At 36.7% G+C, this 27030-nt stretch overlaps 1 protein-coding gene across 3 annotated transcripts in view; it reads left to right on the top strand.

Moving 5' to 3' along the window:
* LOC102113376 (ephrin type-A receptor 6) overlaps positions 1-27030 on the top strand; it is a 385909-nt gene that overhangs the window by 80588 nt on the left and 278291 nt on the right. For all 3 annotated transcript variants that reach the window (XM_088052284.1, XM_014253507.2, XM_088052285.1), the window contains exon 3: positions 6508-7171. In XM_088052284.1, coding sequence (XP_087908410.1) covers positions 6508-7171 — 664 coding nt within the window. The remainder of the gene's footprint in view (positions 1-6507; positions 7172-27030) is intronic.

Below are 27030 nucleotides of genomic sequence, written 5' to 3'. Positions count from 1 at the left end.
AGTTGGATTTAGTTATTTTGTAGTTGTAATTTATTTCTCAGTCCTTGTCTGTCTTATTCCAATTATAAGGCAATATAAGCATTAACACTTAAGTATTTTAAGTCATGATATATCTCATTTACTAATCATATTTACTAATTTACTACTACCTTTAATAATGTAATGATAGGATAGGGGGAATAGCTTTAAACTGAAAGAGGGCAGGTTTAGATTAAGTATTGGGAGGAAATTAATTCCTGTGAGGAACCAGAACAGGTTGAGAGAAGCTGTGGGCACTTTAACCTGGGATGGTGGAAGTAGTCCCTGCCCATGGATGATCCTGAAATCCCTTTCAACCCAAGCCAGTCTGTGGTTCTGTTGAGTGACCAAACTTGATGCCTTCATCCACACATCTCTTATTACACAGCAGACCCCTGTGTTTCAACATGTGTGTGTTGATGTTCAGAGCTGTTGCATTCTTCAGGTATTCTTGGTTAATCCCATAAATCTTACTTAGCCAACTGAGGATTGCTGGGCTCCTTTTCCCCTTGCCCTGCCAGCACCAGCATTATTCTGTTTTACCACAGCAGACTCTGCAGCTGCTGGCAGCCAAATGTACCACACAGCTATTGTGATTAGCCAGACCCAGCTCTATTCTAGTAGCAGATACCTGTAAAAACACAGGGTTATGTATTTTTGTTATTATTATTTCTTTGTGGGACAGAGGCCAGCAGAGCAGGTCTCTGTTGCAGGTGCCAGGGACAGTGCACTGGCAGATTTTTGAAGGGCACACAGCAGGGTTAAGTGTTACGAGCTGTAGTGTGTTGAAAAGGTGTAGACTTTCTGCTCTCACTTTCCATTCAATCCTGAGTACATCGGAAGCGTTGCATTACAAAGGGATAAGATGCCCCGGGAAAGGTGATCAGCAGCACTTTTCACAACAGAATTGTAGCATCTCTCACCACCTGCTGAGGTTTTACTAGTGTGTCTCATTTAAAAAGCAAATTACAGCATGTCATGCCATCCTTGCAGATCTTTGGTACAAGTCATTGAGTCTTTTATAGTCAATAATGTATTCAGGGAAACAATGGTCTTGTTCCAGAGTGCTGGGGAGAAAGGCATCTTACAGAGTCGTGGCTGGTTTCAGTTATATTTCAGTTTATAACAAACAGCCTTCATGTGTGCGAATTCTTTTGGGTTTTCTTCCCATTTTTCTGTAGATCTCTTTTCTGAATGTACTTTTTCATGATCTGTTATGGAGGAATTATGTCTTATTCTCTCTGCCTTCTGTTTTATACTTTCTCTGCCCTGCCCAGACAGTAGGAACATCATTCTATGTATAACTTTTTTCGTTGGTGCATTATCATGCTCCTGTCTGAATTCTGGTCAGTCAAATAAATTGCCTCACTAGCCTGAGCCCTACATCAGAGTAGGTATTTTGAGATGTAAATGCATTTCTTGTCATCTTGATCTTTTGATGCACAAAATTATTTGTTCAAGACCTCTGATGCCTTTTCCTTCTGGAACAGTCACAATTCACTCTCCAAAGCTGGTGTAGGGCTGTCTTATTTTGCCTGCTGATCCCAAAGTCCTATGCTGGCTAATCCCCAAATGAGAATCAATTGTTTCACGTATCTGAAGTCGGTCTCACTGGAATTCCAGGGTTCACACCCCAAATCTGTGTCTTGCTTACCGGCAGAAAATGTTTTTATGAACCAGAACAGTTCTCAAAGCAGAGCTGGATCACCAGTAGCACCTCATCTCTGTTGTTAAGTGCTTCATGTAAATAACAGAAAAACAACTCACTTTTGGATTTCTATTTGAGTGCATTAATAACTTTTTCTCCTGTGTTCTCTTGTTTATATTGCCCTAATTATTCTTTATTCAATTCTGATTTTATTTCTTTTTAATCATGTTACTTCCACAAATTTTGAGGTGTTTGCCCTCTTACTCTCATATTCTGTGCCTGGGTAGAAAACAGATGTCACTTTTCCTTCTAAACCTTCACTGTGATTGTCATCTTAGTTCTACAGAACTAATAAAATTGTGCTGCATATTGCTATCCATTCCCTTAAGCAACTTCAAACCACCTCAACTTCAAATGTAAGAACAGAAGTAGTTCAGTGGCTGATTTATTTTGCCAGCTATGTCAACCTGTACTTGCTAAGACATATACAGATAGTGGGGAATTTTGTCTGGTTTTTTTTTCAAATCGGCATATTTTGGGAGTTTAGCGTTATCACTCAGCTTTGAGGGTCTGAGCACCTGTTTCACATACAGAATTGTAGGTCTTGGGAAAAGTGAAGGCAAAGAAAATTGAGTCAGTGGGAAAGGGGGAGAATATTAACTTGATACCTTTAACTTACAGCAATTTAGCTCTTTTAAATATTCTTTAGTCTTGCAGTTTTCGATGTCATCATAAATGCCAACTGTGCCTTACAACGTTCATTTCCTAAGCACTTTACTTTGAGAGAAGGTTTTTTTTTCCTTCAGTTCTGTTATGTAGTGTGTAGCTGGTTCTGCCTGAATGTCACTACAGCCACAAGAAGTGTAAATGTGCATTGTCAGGTGGCAACTGCACTTGCCAGGTGCAGGTCCTCCTCTGGTGTCCCTCATTTGGACCTTCCTGATTTCATTTTTATGAAGATCATCTCGCTGGAGACTACTATAAGGAAATTTTAAAAACTTCTCAAACTCTTTATTTCTACTGTTCTGCTTGTTTCCATGGAAATGGGATCTGTAAGACTGTCAGGAGTGAACAGCTGAGAATGTTCTACTTGTGTAGATTTCCTTGGGTGACTCCCAGCTGAGATCTGGGATGACCTAAATAGTAGTAAACCATTTAGTGGGATAAAAAAAAATAGGGACTAATTTAGAGAAAACACTATGCATTCTTTTTGTCCTCATTGGATGTGATAAGTAAGAAAATGCTTTTTTAACTGCTTTTGGGTACATGAGGACATTTTGTGGACACACAACTTTCTTCAGATTTTTTCAGGATAGTAGCAGTGCTGTACAACAAACACAGCCCATCCCTTTGATAGGACAGACTTTTTAACTGAGCTGTCTCAAGTGGATGTTTGTGGGCATTGAAGGATATGCATGGCAGCAAATTGCATTTCTACAGTTCAGGTTCACTGAATTTTCAAATGTCAGCCTATGTTTGTGTGTAAGAAATAGTTGACAACTCCATTTCTGAAATTACCTTGCTTGCTGAAGCCCAGAGAGTAAGCCAGATCTCTCTAGCATGAACCTTACATATTTGTTCCTCAGTTTAGAATGGAAACCTTCCTTTTGTTGCCAGATAAATAGTAAGACTTATCACCACTGAGGATTTACCTTAACAGTTGTGTTTTCTTAGCATGTAGTCAAATGCAGAATGGCTGAAGTCAACAGGTTTTGTTCCCCAGTTTCCTATTCAGGCACGACTTCTTCCTTCAGTTCTCAGCATGGAAAGCCAGCGCTTATCCCCATGTGTTTTGCTCAACAGGTGGTTTGTGTAGAATATTTTACCCAGGGGTGCCACCGTGTGTGTGATATCCAAATGTGTTCACGTTAAGTCTCCACAACCTTCTCTGGTTCGGGGGTGAGCTCAGGTACACTGGTTAGGTACGTGCAGGTGCAAAACCCTTCATCTTTAGAGAATTATTCTTAGAGTAAAATAATAAAGATAAAATGAAGGGAACTTTCTAGCTTAGGATACAAATGCACCAAAATTTGTGAGAGCAGATGATTTCTTCCATAAAGTGGTGAGTGAGGGCATGGGCTTAAGTAACCAATGTCCCCCCTTTTTTCTTAAAATGAGCTAAAATATCAATAAAGAATGTTGAGGTGTGCAGGATTCTAAAACAGCCATCCTGCATTCCCAAACTGCTGCTGTGCTCCGTGCCTCAATAACTGTTATCTGAGATTAAGAACCCAATATTAATCCATCAATCAGTGTGAAAGTTTGTGGGAGAGGTGTCTTTCACGACATGTGAAGTTTACTTCAGTATCAGCTCATTAGGAAGTAGATAATTTCAACTGCTTGATATATCTACCCCTATTAATTGGAACAGCTTTCAATACTGATATGTACTAAAAGGGTCTTGCTGATTTTTTTAAAATCTCCAGTGTTTTGGTTTAAAATAGAATTAAAAAAATTTGGAATCAATTAAAATAGATTTCAGTATTATATAGCTCATGCAAGCTTAAAGTTAAATGAGCTGTTCTTAATAGTGTTCTCTATACAGCTGTTGGATATTAGTGAAATTTTAAAATGAAAGGTTGTAAAGTAGTTTGTAGAGGTATGGAATCAGCTGAGACTTTATCTAACTAAAATCCCAGTGTGGTTTGTAGCCTAATCTGATATTTTGTACTTGGATGTGACAAATAATCTTGGAGTCTTCTCTCCACCAATTTTCAAACTATATGTTCTTCTATTTTAGTGATTTAGTCCTCCTTTGTGCTGCATGTAAAATGTAACCTCAGGCTGTTGTTTATTCCATTGTTCAACTAGAATTTTGAAGTCTTTCCTCCAAACAATGCTTTTAACGTGTCATTTGTGTAAGTGCTGGAACTCCAGGTTTAAGAATTAGCTTTATGCTGCTGCTGCTTCCATCAACATGTTAGCAGAGGTTTTCCTCATTTGAAAGGACTGTAATCAACAGGTTTTGGAGGTAAAGCAGCACATTGGGATGGGTGAAGTTTGAAGGAGGTCTGAACTGTCAGCCTGTCTAAGCCAGACAACTCCTGCCAGCTTTGTGAGTGTCAGGTCCGGGATTTTTGTGGGAGCCACCACGTTCCTGTTCAAACATCACCAGTGGGTTGTTCAAAAAACCAGTTCATTTGGTTTTGAAGTTCTGCACAACTTGAACTTAAAATTTGATTAAATGAGAGCTATAGTATGAAATACACCCAAAAGAAAACCAGTGTGTGTTTGACAAATTGTTTGGCTTTTTTGTTGACTGCACTGAATTCAGCTGCTGCCTTTCCTGACTGTTTTTATCACATGAGAAATGCAACTCTCAGGTAAAATTAGAAGCAGATTGTATTTCATGCAGGGAGACTGTGTCCCTGTCAGAGACTTATCACAGTGTGAGTTCTGTCAGACTTCTCAGTCACTGAAAGTGATGTTTTGGGGTGGTGGAAGTCACCTTGTTTCCACTCTGTATCTAGGACTGGTACCTAAGAGCACATCCTGTATTTGTAACCATGCCTTACCCAGCATGGCCCAGCTGAGATGTTCAATGTTAACCTTTTATAAATGTTAACCTTTATATAAATATTTTATATGTATGGTGTTTAGACTGCTGGTTCTGTTAAACAGTTTTGCAGATTTCAAACATTTTTCTTGCCCAAAGATAAATTCCTCTAAAATGGGAGATCCCAGCAGGCTATCTGGGAGCACAGTGGAACGGCACAGGCACAAAGCATGAGAGATCTGCTTTAAGTGAACTAAAGCCCTATCCATGTTTGAACAATCCATTTTGTTTTATTCTTTGAAACCACTTACTGAAGTGCTGAGCCTTTACTTTCCTACAGAAGTAATAGATTTATACCATTAACTGCACAGTTAACCACTAACTTTAGGGCTTTAATTTGTAAGTTCAAATTGAGATATTGATTCAGAGTGAATATATAAATATTTCTGATGAGAATCCCCTGGTAGAAGAAGGATATTTTGGATATTTTTTTCTTCCTTAACAATTTTAAGATACAGTAGCATGTTGAGGTTTTTAGGTTAAACTGGCCTATGCCAGTTTGGAAAACTCTTCTATATTTTAAAAGCAGCATTGTTTTTTAAAACAACCGACTACTCTTTAATTCTGTTTGGTGTGGTTGATTTTTGGTTCTTTTTTTCTTTTTGAGACCTCTCTGGAGCATACAGCATATCTTACTTTAAATGTGACTTTAATGTTGGTTGGTTTTGGTTCTCGTTTTGGTTTTTTTTCTTTTCCTGCTGTTTCTACCCCAATGGATCAGTACATCTAAAAGCCAAGCTAAAACTCTTGGTGGGAGGCAATATTTTTGGATACTGAACTATAAATAGTTCTGTGTTTTGATTAAAAAAAGTCTCTCTTTGTAGTGTACAATGTAGTGCTGCATTGATGCAATTGTAGTTCTACATTGCTATTTTGACTGCTCAGTTCAAAATTGACTCAGTTATATTGAAGCTATTTTTGGGGAGCTGGTAATCTTTTGGAGTAGCAGATTATATAATAAGCATTTTGTGAGCCTTTGATATAAAGTATATGGAGTTTTTTATATATATATATATAAAATACAAACACAGCCTGTGTTTTCTTCTTTGCTAGAACCCAGTCATTTTTCAATGTTTTTATTAATAGAAATTTATTGTGGAGGTTCTGAAATCAAACTTGTTTGGTGTTCTGTAGTTATCTTCTTTTAACTACTGCCTTTCCACTGAACTTGAAGTAATTATTCATAATTAAGCCAAAGGTGCATGCACATGGGGCACGTGTGTGTGTATGCATATGCATAATACATTTTTTCCCTGATTTTCAAACACTTTTATTTCCTTTTCAGTGGGATGCCATAACTGAAATGGATGAACACAACCGTCCCATTCACACTTACCAGGTGTGCAATGTGATGGAGCCCAACCAGAACAACTGGCTGCAAACCAACTGGGTCTCCCGCGACGCCGCGCAGAAAATCTACGTGGAGTTGAAGTTCACCCTGAGGGACTGCAACAGCATTCCCTGGGTGCTGGGGACCTGCAAGGAAACGTTCAATCTCTACTACATGGAGTCAGATGAGCCTCACGGAGTAAAATTCAAACCAAACCAGTACACTAAAATTGATACCATAGCTGCTGATGAGAGCTTTACCCAGATGGACTTGGGCGACCGCATCCTCAAGCTCAACACCGAAGTTCGTGAAGTTGGGCCTATCAACAAGAAGGGATTTTACCTTGCTTTTCAGGACATTGGAGCGTGCATTGCTTTGGTGTCAGTCCGTGTGTATTACAAGAAGTGCCCTTTCACGGTCCGTAATTTGGCCATGTTTCCTGACACCATTCCAAGGGTGGATTCTTCCTCGCTGGTGGAAGTACGGGGCTCCTGCGTGAAGAGCGCTGAGGAACGGGACACCCCAAAGTTGTATTGTGGGGCAGATGGGGATTGGCTGGTGCCTCTGGGACGATGCATCTGCAGTGTGGGGTATGAAGAACTGGATGGTTCCTGCCATGGTAAGAAAACATTGTTAGCTTTCTCTTTTTTTTAATTTTTAAGAGAAGTTGTACAGTGTCATATTCTCTTCCACTGTCCATAATAGTTTCAAAATGACTTGAGAATAAGGTGTTTTTTTCTGTAGTAATGGTTGTGAACAATGATGTCTCAGTGGCTGCTGAGGCCATCTGCTGTGATTCAACATTTGCTTTGTAGCAAAAATGGGGGAGAGAGTCTGTACCCATCCTTTGCAAAAATGACTCTCCTATTTTGGTCAAGAATTCCTCAGACTGGATAGTGTTAGGCAAGCTGCACAGCAGCCTTGGATAATAGACAGCATTAAAAGCACTATGCACTGTAATCAGAAATGAAATTCATTTTGTTGTCTGATCTTGCTGGCATTAATTTTCAAAATACAAACTCGTTGCAAAGATACAGTGTTGACAATGCCATTACTGGAAGCCAGCATAATTTTGTACATAAGGTCAAAAGGTTTCTCTCTTAATGGGATAAGGATTTTCTCTGAAACTTTAATGCTGAATGAATTCCTGTCCATTATGCAAGTGAGTCATATACTGCATTTGTACATGAGCAACATAGCCAGCAGCCAGTCTACCAGAAATGTTTTCTGCAGTATATCGACTCCACTGGTTTATTCAATTGACCATCTGATCTGCTGAACAGGACCTTCAAAGTGAAATGGGAATACCCAAAGCCATGAATTTTTGCATGTTCTTACCTATTTGCCCCAAGAATTACAAATTACTGCTGTGGAAAATTCTAATCTAACAGAGCTTCCACACATTATGAAATAATTTTCATAGGTTGATGTTGTCCATTTAATCTTCTAAAGTGAATCTAAATACTTGTGCTGTTTTTTTTCCTGGCAGTTTTTAAGAGTACATTTGTCTTGAATTGCTTTGTGAATGTCATGCCCAAGGCAAGGCCAACTGCCTGAGATGCTTTCATAACTAAAGAGCACAGTTTAATTCCAGTAGTTCCTGCTCTGCAGTGTGTAGACCATGGAGTGGAAGGGTTCCTGTTAAGGGTGGCCACGTTTGTGCCAGAGCTGGTGGTGGAGATGCGTATTTGGACAGCTGGGAAAGCATTTGTACAATGGGTTTTTTTCAGTGTGGGTGTTGAGTGTTGTGAACTGAACCATGGGTTGATAGACATCTTTCAGACAGCCATAATGTTCTATTTTGAGACTTTGCTTCTTGTCTGAGACATGAATAACAAATTCAGAGTTGACAAGAGTTGTTGCTTGTTAGTAAATCCTGAGCAAACTCTTTAATACCTGTTAAATAAAAAAAAATACCTGAATATTATTAATTCTCTGAGGGGAAATTTTTTAAAATTTACACTGAGCTTCTTTTCAGACAAAAGGAGGGCTGGGGACTAGGTGAGGGGAGAGTAGAAGCCACTCTATCCTAGCCTGATATATAGTTATAAAATTTTCCTGTCTTTTGGGTCCTTCCCCCAAACCCCAACCCAAAGCCCTTTTGTCCTTCCCATTCTCCTGCTGAAGTTGCAATTCTGAGTCTTGAAAGTATTTTGTACCATTCTGTCAGTGCTTTGTGAAGGCTTAATCTGTGATGTACTCAGGAGAGAACCATTTCTTCTGTATGAAAATAGCGGTCAAAATAATAAATTTGTATTTTGAAGTCTGTTCTGACAAATAATTGAGTGGTGGCCAATATTTGCTAATAGTTTATTTTTCCTACTTAGAAATTATGTCAAACTTTTTATACCCCAGCCTGCGGCTCAGTGGGAGATAAGCACTTCATGGTAAATATGGCTTCTGTGTCACAGAATTTAAAGCATAAGTTTCTGTTTCGTTATTTGTGGTTGCATGGACTTTCTATTCACAAAATAGAAAATAGCATAAGGAAGGATATTCTGCCTTTGTCATTGCTCATCATTTTGCAAAGCAGCCAGAATGGGAATAAAACGAGTCTTTGATCAGTTTTACTGCTGCTGTTAAAAATCATAGCTTATTTGCAGCTGCCTAAATCTCACTTACCTGCTTTCCTAACTGGCAACATTTCAATTATTTCAATATGCGTCAGATTTATGTATCTCTCTCTTTGTGGATCTCTCAGTATTCACTATCTATTGCATTTTCTTCTAAATGCATCATTTCAGAGCCAAAGTGTCTGAGAAGAATTCCCAACTGGATTAAAATATCCATACCTTTAAATGTATGTAAAGTTAGTTCAGAGGCATATTAGTAGGGAATTTTCCAGTAATTTGAGATTGTCTTCCTTTTCTGAAGTCAGTAGGGGAGAAAAGTGGCATTGACTGCAAGAGATTCCCAGGTATTTGTGTGTTCTGTACGTTTTTAATGGGATAATCTGGAATATTCCAATCTTCTCTAAATTTATTATGTAAACAATCTCTTGGTCTTTGATTTGAATCTACCTTTCAGGGTTTCCCCCTCAGAATCCTGAAATAGCAGCATCATTCATGGGTTCTTCTAGATCTTTAGGCATAATGAATAAATTAGAGCCAGTAATTTGGCAGTGCTGATGAGAAAGGGCTCTGATACGAAATGCTGGCTTTGCCAATTCATTGACACCAGCCCCGTAACCAAGTTGCAGCTTTGAAGGAGGAGATGCTGCACAGGTTTCTGGTAAACAACAATTAAAAGTGGCATGTTCAGTACTCTGTGCTCTCTGAATGTCAGCCCGAGGTAGGAGTTGTGCTAAATTTAACAAATGTATAATATATACAGGTCATATCAGGACTTTGTGGTGGGTTTTTTTTTACATGGGAACAAACAGTCATGACAAGGAAGCTTTTATAAACTTAATCGTAATGGTTCTGTTCTGTTTGGGTATGATATAGAAATAATTGGATGACTGTTAACTGAAGTTTGACTTTTTAATGATTTACCAAAAGTTATCTGAATTACTCAAGGTTAGGAATTAATTGCAAAGAAAAATTCAATTATGTATAGCAAATACTAATTATTATAGTAATTTCAGATTTTACTTCAGTCCTAACCAATCAATAACAGGGCAAAAGTGTACTTTACCAGCCATAAAAAGTTGATTCCTCTTGAGGAATATTCTTAGGAAGCCACCAGTTCCAAGTAAGGTATATTTGGTATAGTTGAAGCAATACTAAGAGTTAAAAATGTAAAACAACAGGCACTGACAGACCCACTTGGTTTATTTTAATTGAGACAAATGGAGTAAGAAGTGAAAATGTAAAATTCAAATTCTCTGACCTTGAGTTGACTGAACAACACTTCTTAGGGATACTAATGCCTGAACACGTGGAGTTTTTAATAGAACAAACACTTCTTTCCAGTCACTGCTTGAATTTGTGGTAATGTTTCAGTGTTAGGATTCCTGCTTTGGCAGCTGATCTTTGTGTTCTTCAGCCCTTCCATCTGGTCCAACTGGAAACTACTCTCATTTTTCAAATATCAACTATTCCCCTCCTCATATATGCACCTGTGTTCTGGCTTTTTTATGGGGAAACCAAGCAGTTCATGTTTCAGTCATGCTTTACCTGTTACCTATGTGCTGGCATCAAAACAGGAAAAGTGGGGCTAAGCTACTTTGGAACTGCAAGTTTCATAGTTACAGAGCCACAGTATTGTGTAAGGTTCCTTTTGGGTTTTCTTCCATGTGTTTATTTGCTGATGAGATCTAATCTATACCAGGCACTGAAGGAAGCATCTTTAAAGGAGAAGCATAGAAAGGTTTTTGACTACAAGAAAGGGACAAAATGAGATTAAACAGAAAATTTTCAATGGCTACAAATTATCTTTTTAAGGGAAAACCTTTCCACCAGAGTCCTTCCTGCAGCAGAGCTGGGGCTGTCCACGTGTGCTGGAGTAGATTCCTAAGATATAGGGTGTAAAATTTCAAATTTCTGTTTCCTGACAGCCAGAAACAGGAGTTTGTCAAAGATGCTGAATTTGTGGAGGACTAAGAGGATCCATGTTTTGTCTCTGTTGCAGAATGGGGCAATCACAACTCTGTGCTTTGATCCTTCATGGAAATAATTTAAATAGTTGTCTTCTAATTAGTTAGTTTTTTAATAATATCTGTGACTTATTGGTCAGTTGAAAAAAAATTAATTACATTCATTGTTTTCCAAGTAAACAGCCATATGCTTAATGAAATTTATAACAGATTCTTAATTTTTGACTTCTCTGAATTGTCTTTACCCTTTTTTCCTGTGCTTAAGCAATGATGTGGTTTATTTTACATAATTTATGTGAGTTTGCAGAGCTTTAGATTTCACCATTTCGATGGTAGTACTTGAAACCTTTGTGATTACTGGTGATACATATTTTTCAAAAAAATTCCTCTTTAGCCTGTGTAAAGGTGCACAACATCTGTGAACATTTCAACACAAATTTTAACTTTCAGTTCTGCATATGGATAAAGTTGAATTGTGATTTGTGAATTCCAGATTTAGTTCTTAGGTGGAACTGCTGAACAAATGTTTTTAGTACAATGCAAAAAGAAGGACAGGGGAAAATAAATAGTTGTGGATAATAGCAAACCTGTAGGGAAGAGTATAGAAAAATAACTGATAATGACCTGTTCAAAGCTTCTGAATATGTTTAACCACATATAGCTGATAACATATGGAAAAACTCTGAACTCGAGGCCTGTATACATTAGAAGAAATGAGTATTTGCAGTAGGTAAAAATTTAAATTACTGTCTGCTCTGAAGGGACATTGCAGATGCTACTGGCAGCACTTTTATGTTCCTGTATCTTGGTTTTAATTTCTAAATGGCAGGTAATGTGCCAAGCTAATTCAGGCTGTATCGCTTTCATTTTTACTTTTTCCACTTGCACAACAAAAAACATTTTGTCCTTAAGGCTGATAATTAGTGTCAGTTAAAAATAACATTGTTGTCTGGCTGAAATAGGAGGAGAATGAGGGATGTGCATGGATGGGATAATACTTACTGTCAAAAAGATGACTTTTTAGTGAGTTGTACCAATCTAGAGAGGTCTGACTTGGCTGTATTCAGTGATTTCACCTTTTTTCATCACTTTTAGGTTGTTTAGATGGCTGTTTCGGGTTCTGGGTTAGTTTGTTATGTTTTCATTTGTTTGGAATTTCTTTTTTTAATTGTAGCATTTTTGCACCATCTTTTCAGTGCCTTAAAACAGTGGATATTTAAATTAGTTACTGATAGGTTTATTTTTTTTAGGGAGGGTTCTTTTTTGGTTTTGGGGTTTGTTTTGTTTTGGTTTTTTTTATTGCAACAAAGAAGTAAGAATTAAACAAGTACCTGAGGGGGCCTGTCTTCAACGACTGCCTGAGTTAACAGCCAGAAAAATCTCAGTGCCGTATAAATTCACATTGCAGCTCACAACCAACCCTTTTTTACTTAATCTACAGCCATCTGCACATTGTTCAGCTGGATAAATTGTAGCACAAAAAGTCTGATTAAACAGCTGAAAAGGGATGCTGCTTCAGAAGTGAGGATTTAAAGAACAAAAAACCCCTTTACATTTGATTTTACATAGTAAGGAAACTCCAGTGATAATAAATGAACAAAAATTGCACATCCTTGTTATGTCATGCTTGCAATATTTTGAGCAAATAAAGAACTTTACAATAGCCACTGTAAGTTGGTTACCAGAATATTTCACTCTAAAAATTCATATCAGAGCCTTGATTTTGTAACTGCACCTAAATAAATGATGCATAAATAGAAAACTTATTGTTTGCAAACTGAATTAATGTTAGAAACTGCTGGTTTTCACTCTGATGCTGGAATGTGCATTGAATAGAAACCTTGATAGCAGAACAAGAAAACCAGCTGAGGTTAAATAGTGAGTTTCAAACTGAAAAACTTCAATATTTTCTGTTTGTATACACAGACATGAAACTTCAGCAACAAAAGCATGCTGATAACTCAAGTGTGTCTTGCCTCAGGTTTTGCATTAGTGAATATTGCTGGATATTGATCCTACCAGCTATCCTTGATAAACAGTAGATAAAAATTATCCAAGGGACTGCAGGGATTGATTTTGCTGTTGTGTGTGACTTGGTAACAGAGCTGCATGATCTGACAGAAGCAGCAGCCCACAGTAAATTAGTTATTTGCTCTTGCTCTGCTGAAAGAAGTGCACTGCAGTGGTGGCCACCTGGAAAAATCGCTGTACTAATGTGAACGAGCTGTTCAACTTTTACAGAAAATACAAATACAAGTGTATCTCTACATCTATTCAATTGTATATAGACTAAGTACATTGGAAGACTATTTGTTACTTTTTTCACTTGAAGTTTCTCCTGTGTTGCCAAAAAGCAGGAAGACTGACGGCTTGGATGCTGTAGTGTGGCAGGAGGTGAGGAAGGAATGCACTGACTCTGTTATTGTCCTGTGCCCCTCACTGTCATAGGATTTGTCCTCAAAATGTGTGTCACATCCTAAAGGCACTATCACAAACTGTTGGCCTCCTTTCTTGGGTAATGTAGCTTTTCTTTGCTTGCCACATTTTTTTTTTTTTCTACTTCTGGGAGTCAGCTTCATCTCAAACATTTTGCCTTAATTTGCCTTGGAAGACGTTCATTGCACTTTACACATGATCAACCTTAACTGTTTCAACAATCAAATATATTGAATGGGGGCGAGTTTTGTTTGAGTGAAAGCCTTGGTCTGCTGTATTTGATGAATGTAAAATTTCAGCATTGGTTGCTTGCATCTTCCTGCAGCTGAGGAGGTTTTTCTGCAGCTGGAAGAGCAGTGTGGTGGGGTTTTTTTATGGCTGAGTGTATCCTCAGTGTGCTGAAAATGCACATCTTCCTGGGTTTGGAAGAGGTCTTGTGTAAGCAGCAAATGGAGGAGAGTGAAGCCATACTGCTTCACTTATAAACTTGTGCAATATGAAATGCCTTGTGCTACTCATGGAATTTTTTGAAAGTTGTGAAAGAGAAATCCTTTGTGAGGAAGCTGTGGCAAACGTTGGCCACCAATTTACAAAGGATCACAACTGTGTGCACAGCACAATTGTGTTTTAAGGATTTCCATGGCCATTTCTTATAGCAGAAGAGCAGTTCTGTCATAATAAGGGCTTGCTATATGTTTGTCTTTGAAAATTCAGTTTCTAGAATTGTTGTTACTCCTGTTGGAGCCCTGAAAAATAAATATAAACTAAGAGAAAAAATTTTAGTCATAGTGCTCAATGAAAGTTTCCAAGTTTTTGCACTACAGTAGATTGTGGATATTTTTCAATAATAAGAAATCTATTCTTATTATTGATAATTCTATTTACATATATTCTATTTACATATATTAATACAGATTATAATATATGTAATTCTATTTAAATATATTAATACAGATTATAATATATGTAATATAATGGCTGAGAAATTCTCAAAATATAGGAATTAGTTTGGTTTTTTTTCTTTTTGAAGATTGTTTTCCTTAGGCTTCTGAACAAAAGCACTTAAATTTATGCTTTGAAATAATTGAAACATTTTAGAATATCGTTATTATTTCAATATAGATTATGTCCCCTTTGAGAACTCATAAAGTGGAGATCCAAAATCTGAAGATAATCACCATTACTTCCTCTGAGGCAGGTTATTAATCAGTAACACATTCAGAAATAAACCATAAAGTATGTTCTGTAATGAAACTGTTCCTGTAGAGCTTTAGTATCATTTTATTCAGTCAATTATTAAAGCATTTGTGCTGAGAAATATAATTTCAAGAGTGATCAATAAGAGGTTTTCTCTGGCATGACATGGCCTAGGAATCACAAGCAGGAGTGAATACACAGAGATTTCTAAGGAGGTTTGTCTTGAATACAAAACAAAGTGTGTGGGTGTTTAAAAACTTGAACTACATTTGCTTTTTGCAAGTCTCAGTAATAATGCAAATGAGACAAGATTTCCTTTAGCCAACACACTTTGCCATTTCTTCCTAAACCTTAAGGTGGAGAATAATATAAAAAAATTTGTATCAGTTTAGAAGTCTTAGAAAAACTTTTGTAGAATATAAGGTCATTCTGTGTCACAGAATAACTTAGGTTTCTAAGGGCAGTGGTATTCAAAAGGTTCTGAAAAACTGCACCAACCAAAATTAGTGTTATGTGAGGCTTTTTTTGGGCAAAGGCTTTGGAGGCTACTCACAAGCTTAAGTTCTTGCTAAATGGGGGAAAAAACCCTAAAAATTGGATGGCAAAGGCAGTAATGTTAATGACAAAAATTATGACTGACACCTTTGTTTAAGGGAAAAGGGAAAGGAAGAAAAACTCCCATGAAAGAAGAGGCACCACTTGGAGATTTTTCCATCCTCAGTAGTTCCAAGAGAAGCCATGAAGATGGATTGGCTTTTGAGCTTCACTGCTCTTGGAAAACTCTTGCAGGGCTCTTGGCAGGAAGGGAGGATTTTTTGGAACTCCGAAATGTCAGCTACCTTAGTTTTGGATATCAAATTCTGAGAAATTTTAGATCTAAGTTAACAAAGATTGACTGTTTGACATGTCTCACAGTCCCATAGTGATAGATGCAGTAGATGTGCTGATAGTTCTCTCTTTAAGGGTCTTTTGAGGTTTTTTTTTTCACCCCCCTTAATTTTACTTTCATGAGTCTCATCAGATCCCAGGAGAATAATCTGCTGGGAAGAACCTTGAGACAACTGAGGTTGCTGACCTGGAGATGGTTGCATATTGAGCAGGCATTTCTGGGAATCCTTCTATCCTGCAAAGTAAATACCCCAGCAAGGGAAGGTGATCCTTGGGAGCCAACCTGCTGCAGTGAGCTTGTGCTGTTCTAGCTGTGTATCTAGGGATGTGTGTGCTAACAGCAGAATAAATTATGTAAAATGGGTCTCGTACCTACCAGGGAAACATCTAACACAGTCAAGGACTGCACTTGAAATGTCTCTCTTTAAAGAAAAGTTGCTTCAAAGGGATACTGATCAAAGCATGAATAAATTCCCAAAGGATGTGGAAATGTATGCATAGAGAGATTATACTCCAAATGCTAACAATGAATGTTTAGTTATTTGGAATCTGGCTATTATATAATAATAGTTATGGATGTGAAATGTCTTAATTTTGCAGTGACAGCTTGACTGTATTCCCAGATGTTAAATATTTCAAAGCTTATCTTACATATATTCATAAACAAGATGAAAGTGTTAATTCTAATTAAAATGATGCACAGTTCAGTAGCAGCCCTAATAAAGTCCCTGTGGAACGGTGAATTTAATAGCAGTCTATCTTTTATGCAGAATCAAAATGTAGATTTCAATTTTACTGTAGACCAATCTTCAAGGAGAAACTGAGCAGTCAAGATGGAAGAACTGAAAAATTACATTAAAGAGTTTTTTTCACTATGTGCAGAATTTTACATACCAGTATCTGTGTGTAATGGTAGTTCAGAAGGAAACTGGGGAAGGGGGGAGAGAACAGGCAGGCAACAACCCTTCCTAAATGTAATGAATATTCTAACATCCTGAAGTACATTTTTCACTTGGTGGATATTTATAGGTCATGCTTGTGGTAATGTTCCTCATCATATTTGCCTGTTACAATTTTTCTTGCAATTCTTTTTAATCAATATTTGAAAAACCACCATTTTTTTAATGTAATTTAATACTTACACACGTGCATGTTCAAGATGCCCTCATAAGGACAGCGAGAACTTCAGTGTGGAATCCTTGGGAGGTGAGAGACTGGAATAGAAGATGTAAAAGTATTTTTTTATTTCAAGGCAGGATAAATTTTCCACCATGTTTAACAGAAAAAAGAAGGTAAAAACTCGGGAGGTGGCAGAGACCCTGGGGAGAGTCCAAGGGGAATGGCTGGAGACAGGGTTGGTTTGCAGCATTTAGGATACCAGGAAAGGCAGATTATGAGGAAATGTACATTTTTCTTTTCAAGATCTGAACAGGGATTCTTTGACATGCAGTAAATTAATAATACATTTAATAATTTCTGTGTATATTTCTCTTTGTAAACTAGGAATTATTACCATTTTGCCTATTTATCTCGGTTGTTTGATATTATATACCCAGTTACTGCAATTAGCAGATCATGTTAAACCATGTTAGTAAGAGAAATTCTGTGAAGGAATTTAATTTTGAAAAAAGTCTTTTTCAATTCTTAATAAAGACCTGAATTCTTTTCAGAAGAAAGTTCTGGAGCAAAATTTAGATTGATCAGATTTTTTTTTTCCTTCTATAATCTTTCCTTTTGAAACAGTAAGTAAACTGATAATGCAGAAAAAAAAAATATTATAAATTCTAAATGCAGTATAAAAAAAATTAGAACTATTTTAAAAGGCTTTTGGATATACTGAAATTTTTTTTGTCTTTACTGCAATCATGCAAAATGTTTCACTCTTGTCAGAATATCAGATTCTAATCAAAAGGGATTAGTATTTGGGGTTTGAGGCATTCATGTTTGTTTTAAGTGTCTCACTTATATTGTTTTGGGCTGTATGGGCTAAGTTTTTTTTTTAGCTTGATCAGGTGACTAAAAGTTTGTAATCAAATTTCATGTTTGCAATTTTTTAATAATTGATGAAAATCCAAATATTTAGTGAAAAGTTCCCAAATAAACTACAATGTTTAACTGAAAAACAGCTAAGCAATTATAGCAGAAGAGGATGAAGTCTGTATATATTGTTAATATCCCAGAGGAAATGGCCACCCCAATGACAAAATCCCATTACAGAGAATTTTCAGTGCTTTGCACTGGTGAATGTCTCTGAATGGCTCCTTGTCAGTCTGTGAGGTCTGGCTGTCATTTTCCTGCTGAACTTCCTGAGATTTTCCCTGTGATCAATGGCTCAGGTTAGCTGGAAAAAAGTCATTTTCACCTTTCTTTTCTATACAACTGATGTGCTTAATTGTTTATTAACTGTCATGTCCCAACCTGTTCATAGCCACCAACAAATTTTGCAGTCGTGTCTGGTCAGCTGGCATCACCAATTTTAGAACTAAAAATGCAAAAGGCATTATTATTAATCATTATTAATCAGGATTAATCTTGTCGCAGGAGTGAGGTGGCACAGGGCCATATGAAACAAATATTGCATTTCTCTCAAGTTAGACTAGAGGTAGACTTTCAGATAATTCATGAAATACACTTCTTCTGGTCTGTGGACTTTTAAGGAGTTGTTTAGAGCATCCAGTGATAAATGCTGTTTTGTGCTCAAGGAAACACTACACACTAAACTCGAAATTTTCAATATCAAGCCATTTAATCATTAGCAACTCTGTGTTCTGAACCTGATGAGACTTCTAAAATTAATTTGGAGGTGGGGTAATGGTAGAGTTTGGGGATAGTGAGTGAAAGATCTATAGTTTCCAAAGGAAAATAGTGGCTAATTTCCATTAATGTCATGCAAATCACAAACAAATCAGTGCTTGGCTAAGTAATTGTTCATACATCAGGAAAAAAATCTAGTCATCCACTTCAAAGCTCCATAATCTTCCACTTTTGTGATTTAATACTTTTGCAGCACTTCTCCATAGAGTTTGTTGGGTGCTTTGTTTTAGGGTTTTATTGGTTTGTTTTTTAAGTATAAATGTGCAATATATGAAGCAAAGTTGCAAGGAAAACCTACTCTAAGAGTTCAGGCCGTTTTATGCTGTGGATCTGACACATGCAGATGGATTATTGTGGCATTTTTAAACTTGGAAATAACTTTGTGCTGTGTATAAATCTAAAAATGCCCTAAAACAAACTCTTTTGAGGAGAAAAACCTTGCTTAAACTGAGTTCCTTCTCCCAGGGAGAAATTCAACTAAATGAGAATGAATTTTACAGCAACCCACTCGTGCTCGAGGTAGCTGTTGCAAAGAAGTAATGACAGTATAAATGTAAAAATCTGCAAGTAATTTTCAGATTGCTCTCTGTGAACATACTTTGTTGTTTTAAAAATAAAGGTCATGCTGTATTTTTCACTGTAGCCTGTGAAGTAATTTTTTTTTTTTTTTTGAACTGTAAGGTAAAAATGTGAGCAAGCTGTCCATGGATAAAATTATATGATTTCATAAAATGCATTGCCTATTCTAATGATCCCAAACTAACCTCTTAATTTTAAAAGGCAGCCTTGAGATTGCTCTTACCCCGTGAGTGTTGAATCGGAATAAATTTCCACGTGGCAGAATTGTAAGAGAAAAAGATCCACAGATGAAATGCTGTTTGATATCTTACCACTCTGGTACCAGTGCCTAAGTTATCTTATATTGTCAACATACTTTTTAAACATTTTCCAGTCTTTTCACCTCTTTTTACCAGTGCTGCGGTGTCCAAGCAAGGATTCCTAAATGTGATTTTATGTGACTCTTTTGCATATATCTAGGAACTATTGCATTGTAAATGTCTTGTGAAAGCTGCAATTTTGTGATTAGAAAGAAGTATTTTATCCACAGTGTGAAAACTCTCATTTCAAAATTCTCAAATTTTTCAAAGGGTTTTTTGGTTATTGCTGTTTGTGAGTTGTGGTTGGTTGGTTTTGTTTTTTTTTCCCTGAAGTAGCATTCAGTCTTCTTAGCAATAAAAGTAATATAATTTGTAAGAAATAACAAGAAGTGGTGGAATCTACTGGGCAGTAATATTTACAGTTAGTTAGAAAAGGAATTGTATAATAAAAGATTTTCCTTCAAGAGAAAGCTGTGAAACTTATCTTTGTTTCTGATTTATGGACTTTGCTACACTTTAGGAATAAATTAGGTAAACCTGAAAGAACTGAAGGCTCAGTGGCTATAAAACAACCTATTGATTTTTGACTAAATCTCTGTCTTCAGTAGTTTTTACAGTTGCCTGCATCCAAAAAAGCCCACAGTGTAGCTACTACGGAAGCAATTTAAGTAATTGGTGTTTGATTGGCTCTTTATACCTACACCTTATCCCTCTTTACCTAAGTGTTAATAGTAGCAGCAGAGCAGTGTAACCTGAAAATCAAGGACAAGGGCACAATGAAACTTCTGTTAATGTAGAAGTGAGTGGTAGTTACAGTAAAGATATTCAAGTACTGCTTTTTTTTTTTTTTTGCTTTGAGAGCATCAGCACTTCTACTTTTCCACATAGATTCTCCTGGGTCTTTCTGCAGCTACTTTGTTTTCCCTTTTGGTAGGGACTGATATTGTGCTTTCTTGTTGGCTTTTGTGGAGATTATTTGTTGTTTGTTGTAGGGGGGTTATTTTGTTTATCAAGAGGACTTCAGCAGAGATACAAACCATGGGCATTCTGAGGAACAAATGAATTACAGTGGCTGTCATTCCTGAGAAAAGTCCATGAGAAAGCAGTTGAAATAATCATACATAGCTCTTTATCTCAAACAGGACCTGTGCCTGAGAGAATGGCAAGATCTCAGTTCTACTGTGAGCAATTAGCTGTGTCAGGTATCTTGAAAAAGGGGTAACTTGAAAGAAACCTTCAAGTATTTTTCTTCATTAGACTTCTGTGCTAGTGACAGTGGGAAAATGCAATGAATCCTTAAAAGTATTTTAAAAATCAGTAGACTGTGCAGTTGGAATATATTTAGTATGCAGGAGATCAGTGGTGTTGTTTTCAGCTTTACAGTCTTGGTAATCTTGCTTTTAATACCCTGCTAAAATCATCAGCTTAAAAATATTACTGTTTAACCCCTTCTACATGTCTTAAAGTAGTTTTTATTTGGTCTGAAATGTTACTACACTGCTGTACTCTGACCTTCTTGGAGCATTCCTTCTGCATCCAGACTGTGCTGTAGCAGGGTGGAAAGGGGGAAAAACTGTTTTTTTAATATGTGGAAAACAGTTTGTGAGTGTATTTGAAAGATGTTTTGGCTTCCCTGCAGAATTACAGCAGTCATATTTGTGAAATTTAAAAATAGCGACAAATGAGTGAATGTATTTTATTTATTAGCAGCATCCCTGAGATAATTCACTCTTTACATTTAAATATTGTTAGGACATGACATTTCAAAAAAGAATAATTCCCCTGGGAGAGTGTTGTGGCACAGCTTGCCATAGTCAGTGTTCATAATGCATTTGCCAAGGAGTGTTTATGTGTCTTCTTGCTCGGGTTGTGACGCTCCTCTTCTGAGGGGATGTCTGCTGGTCAGTGAATTTCTCATTCTTTCAGAACAAGCATTTGCATATCAAAGGCCTGATAGGAGTAAACACACTTTATACTTCCATCTGTCATTCTCTTCCCACTGAGACACAAAATAAGAACAGTGTAGCAAGCAAGAGGTTTATTTTTTTGTTCTTTAATTCTATACCAATTTACTTTGAAATATAAAGGATGCCTGGATACAGTTTTTCGTAGCTGTGTTTCTTTCTATTAATGTCTCTTGACTGAAGCTGCCCTAAAAATGAAATCAGTACTCTTTGGAAAAGCGGCATTTCTGAGGCAAAAAGAAAGAACACCTTCATTCTTAATTTCTTAACTCTGTATTTTCTAGTACTTAAAAAGAAACAAAAGAAATAATATCAGAACATCTTCAGTCTTTGTCCAGTAACAGAACTTGAGCTCTACATATCTTCTTGCAAATTAAATGTTATTAGGATTGTTTTCTAAAGCAGGCAAAATTTTTCAGTGTCTATGGAAAACAAGATCAGGTTTTGTTTTCATTTTTACTTCTCTTGCACTGGTTCCAAATAGAAATTTTTCTTTGTAATTTCAAGGAATGAACTTGTTCATAAACCAGAATTAGGGCTATGTTAGAGGGTTACCAGCAGTGATCAAAGTGCCATTCAGTGTGTGCATTCAAGTTTATTTTCAATCCTGAACTCATTCATTTAGGGGGAGTTTAGGTGAGCATCCAGCTCACATCTGTGCCCAGCCCAAGCAAGTCTGATGCTATCAGGGTGTCACTGGTGTGAGGAGCAGCTGCATGAGGATCCCAAGGTAAAAACAGTTCCTCTACTTATTTAACCCCTTCTGGGATGGTCTCCACAGGCTCAGCAAGGAAAACACTATTGGGACTCTGCTCTCTCCCATCCCAGTGTGTGCTTCCACTGAAGCAACAGATCTCCCCCTTCAGTTTGCATCATGGAATTTTCAGAATGAGAAATCCAGATTCAGTGCTGAGTTTTCTAGTCTCTCTTCCCTTTTCATCATTTCTGAAGCTCTGCTGTTCATCACTTGACAGGAGTTCATTGTGTGAGACCAAAGACAAGATCATCTGAAGTTTCTATTTATTGTAGCTTGAAACCAAATCTGGATTTGCTGCCAAAGAATTTTATTATCTTTGATGGAAAGGATGAGTCCACAAACTCTTTGGAGCGTGGATCTCATATTTTCACTTAAACTTGTACAGTACCAAGCCCAGTAGGGTCACAACCTCTACTGGGTTCTTTGAGCAGTATTTTAAAGCTATAAACTTCTAAGGTGTCTGCTTGGCGTTCAGAATGCTGGATGCAGCCAAAGGCCTCACTCTCTGTTGTCCTTAGAAGTCATCTTTTTGACAGAGGTTAGTGTAGGAAAAAAATATTCAACTAAATGTCATCAATCAACTCTTGTGTCCAGTAAAATAAAAAAGCTGCTGTGAAAGACCTGTAAATGAAGCTGGAGGTTTTCCTTTTCCCCTCAGTAGAAGTTTCACAGGATAAATTAATCTGGCAAGAACCACTGTGCAACCACATGGGCTCAGTCAGTGAACAGGTGTAGCTACTGAACTAAATTATCTTCTGTCATGTGGGGATGCGACACAGCAAACTTCGTTTTTAAGTGCCAGGACAAATATGTCAAAAATAAGTCTCTAATTTGACAAAATGCACACAAAGAGAACATCTTAGAACATTTTACCGGTTTCCTTCATCATTTTATTTATGCTTCTAATTTCTCATAACAGCAGCACTGAAATTATTAGAAGAATATGTTCGTTTTTTGGTGTTTCTTTTCCCAGGCTTTGGCTTGTAGAGCTTTCTTCTGATGGACCTATTCATGGTAGGATTTTGAAATAGAGTGGCTTACAAGGAGATTGTTGTTAAAAAAGCAGATGCCTGTATTTCCTAAGGAGCAGGACTTGTTCCATAAGTGGAGTTTTTGATCTTGGAGATCATAACTTGAAATTTGTCCTCTGCTCTGCTTGAAGGGGACACAAGTGACCCAATATGAAGATTACTTCATACAAATTGTGTTGTAAATTATGACAGTGATGTAAAGTGACATCCAGTTCTTACAAGGCCACTTGAAAAAAAAACTGAGGTATTATTCAAGTTGAGTTAAAAAACCAAGTGAATTTGAGAAGACCCTGAGCCTTTTTATCCTGACCAATAAGTCCAGTAGACTTTTCATAAAAGAGAGAGAAATCTTTGGAAGCTCTCAAGGCTGTTGTCCTTTTCAGTGATAACTTGATATGTTGCTTTTCTTTCAGTTAAACTGGGTGCTTTCCACTTTGAAAGCCACAAACTATAGTCTTTGAGAAAGAGGAGACAAATCTAACTTTCTAATTGATGTCAGTGAAAACCACCCTAATGCTTGCACCATGTTTTTAATCTTTAATGGTCATGATTTTTGTTCCAATTGAACTTAACATATAAAACCCTTTGTATTATTATAAAGATTTTTACCTCTGACTTCATGGTTAAAAAGATGTACATGTATCATTGGTATTTTTCAGGAGTACATATCTGGCAATTGAATTAGATGATTGTTGTCGTTCCCATCTGTTCTAATTAGCAATATTTGAATATTAGCTAATGCTTATTAGCTAAGCATTTGTTTTCAGTTTTGAACTGGATGTTCAAAGATAGTGATGGCAATAGTTGTTATTGTAAAAAAGAGAACAAAACCAACCACACTCAAAAACACCTAAGAAAGAAAGTCTTGAGATTTTTTTTATTTTCTACCTTAAAAGAAACTTAAGCATGTAATGCAACTCCTTCCCATTCTATTTATTATTTAGAAATTTGAAAGGGGAAATGATCCTTTGTTAAATATCATTTCAATTTTACATGATTTCAAATCTTTTTTTGGTCAAATGAAATAAATGAGCATATTGATCTCCCAATACATTTATTTCCTTTTTTTTTTATTATTTCACAAAGCATTTTGACATTTTGAAAGGGCTGGATTAGTTTAGAAGTCACCCTTTGCTCTTACTTTCTCATAAACTTTGAGTACATTTGGGTAATGAATAGGGACTGTAAATAAATGATGCAAATTAGGACAGAAATATCTTTACTGGGCCTTCATTCTGTGTTTTGCTGCAGGTGGCAGCAAAGTCAAGAAACATTATGCAAACAGAGACACATTGAACAATTTCAGAGCTGTGAAAAACATAACAAATTCTGATAAAATTTAATGGCACATAAATAGCTTCCAACATGATTGATAAATTTAAAATGCTTTGCTGAGGCAGAAGAATGAGTGATTGGTTATATATTTGCTAGACTTTGGGGGAATTTTACCAAATACCTTGTTGGTAATGGAAAAGTCAAAATTTATTTTTTTCTTCCCAATTTCACATGGATTAGATTAAAATGCAGTCAGTGTTGCTGCTTTTAAGTTGTAAGGTAAGATTTTTCAAAAATATTTCTGTACATCCCTCCATATATCAGCAGAATAGCCCACAGAGTCTCTGGCAAGGCTGGAATCTTAATTAAAGGAGTTCCATATTTTACATTAAAAAGTCTTTAAGCAGTCTTATCCCCTCAGAAAACATTGAAATGGTATTGTAGCAATAAGTTAAAAAGATCTGCCTGGATTATTCAAACAATGAAACAGTTCAAACTGATCTTATCCATTGTAGCTGAACTTACCTTTACATAAAATTATAGCCTGGAGGTTAATGAGGGAAGATCATAAAATAGCTCCAGGAATCTTGGGCTTTACAAGGTCAGCAGTTTTGTGGAACTGGGCTAGACAAAGAAGGAATTTAAACTGCCTGCATTTGTTTGGCCAATTGCAGTGTCAAAAGTGGAAAGTTTTTTTTTTTAATGAGAGTACATCTATTACAGTATTGATTCAGCCTGCAGCTGAAGGGGGAAAAAGGATTGAAAATTTCGTATTTAGCAGGGGATTTCTTTGAGAAGATACTCAGATCATACAAACTGATCAGTCTGGAGGAATGAGGGTTTGTGTTAGCATGGTGGAGTGATCATAACAAAAGTGAGAAGTCAGATGCTTTGTGTTTGTCAGGAAAAACAACAGTGACATTCTTTAGAGAAATATCATCAATACTAAGGAAATAGATTATAAAGTAATACCCTTGACATATTTTGTCATTGTGTTTGTAGTATTTTAATTAATACAAAGCCAGCACATCGTTACTTTTAATAGCCAAATGCTCTAAATGGTAGAACAGAAACCTGTTATATCTAACTGCTGTTTAAAAGCTGCTCTAAGAACTTTCCTAAAAACTGTTCTAAGAACTTTCCTAAAAACACACTTTCAGCCCATCTTGGCTCCCACAAGTGAATGCAGAGTAAATGAGTTGTTGCTGGGCAGTGCAGTGTCTACAGTCTTAGCTCCGAATTGGCTTTTTAAAATCATTTGTGCAGGCTTGATGGCAGGTGAGGGAGCTTTTCACTAGGAATAAAGAAATTATTCTTCAGATGTTTATGAAGCAGGGAAGCACAAAAATGCCTGACTGGAAAGGTGGTAATGAGAGTTGGTGTTTGAAGGCAGCTAGGGAGAGAGGAGCTGGTAGAATGCCGAGGGAGGTGAGCTTGAGTAGACCACAAGCAGCTCTCAGGAAGACAAGGGGCTTGCATTTGAGGGTATAAAGAAGGGAAAAGGAGGAAAAAAAATGGGGATGCAAAACCTGTAGAGGTGATCTTTGCAGTAATATTCTGAACAGGGACAAGCAGAGCAAAATGTGTTGTCAAGGCAAGAGAGATTGTGTTGCAGTAATTCAGTCTTAATAAATGAACTTGAATGTCTTGGGGATGTAATAAAAAAAAACACAGCCACCATCTGTCTTCATGGAGGAAAAGGCAGCATTTTTATAGGAGTCTGGTCACTTAATCTGCCACACGAGTGGCTAAGACCAGTATTTATAAAGCTTTGCTTGAATTCCATTGATCAAAGTCCATTTGGAAAGAAACTCTTAATTGTCTGCTGTGTTTATCAATAAATGCTTCCTTGGATCATCCAAAAGATGGCAATTTTTTATTTTTAATTAGTAGAATGAAGTAGTAAATAGAAAAATATGAATATTTTGAATATTTAACGTAAGAGTAGGAGTTTCCAGAAAGAGGGACTTCCAGCCTTAGACATGTTGAATATAACTGAAATAGTAAATTTTAATTTGTTTTATTACAACTCCAAAGAAAGATGAATTTTTATGCCGTTACTTTGTGCTCCTTTACCATACTATTTATTTTACAATGCATGATAGAAACCCATGACAATATATAATTATTTATTATTTTCTCTTATTTAGACACATATTTGTGGGTATTTTGATCCTTGTATGATCCTCTTAAAGTTTATTAAAAAAGCATTTCCCATACACAGCTAGAAAAACACACATTTACTCTCCCCCCACATACTGAGGCTATTCTTTATTTTTTCCAGAATTACTTTATGTGATGCAGCACTGAATTCCTTCACAGATGGACTGTTCTTGTTCTTCCAGTATCTGAGGATAATTATCATAGCAATTAGATGAAGAGATTGGGTTCCAATTCACGTGGGATACTGGGTGATTTAGATTGATCGAGTAAGAACTGACATGGTTTTGAGTCTCACGCTTGTGTTTTGGGGGCTTTTTTTGCATAATTATATTTTCAAATATTTTTGAAACCTCTGCCAAAGCATTCTTACCATTTAATGCTCTCAGAACATATGCTTATAGTCTCCAGTGCTTTCCAAATACCTCCAGCATTGTCATTTTGTCTTAATCCCAGACTGTTAATTTTGAAAAATGTCGAGCGAATTTTAGAGGCTATTAAGCATTGTTGTTGTGCCAGTTATTTTTCAACTGAACTTGTC

This window comes from Pseudopodoces humilis, chromosome 2 (assembly GCF_049639895.1).
Source record: "Pseudopodoces humilis isolate 2021_Gansu_Grassland_sample_001 chromosome 2, ASM4963989v1, whole genome shotgun sequence".
In the NCBI taxonomy this organism is placed as follows: Eukaryota; Metazoa; Chordata; class Aves; order Passeriformes; family Paridae; genus Pseudopodoces; species Pseudopodoces humilis.
The sequence above is the reverse complement of the archived record's forward strand: the minus strand, read 5'-3'. Positions and strand labels throughout refer to the sequence as shown.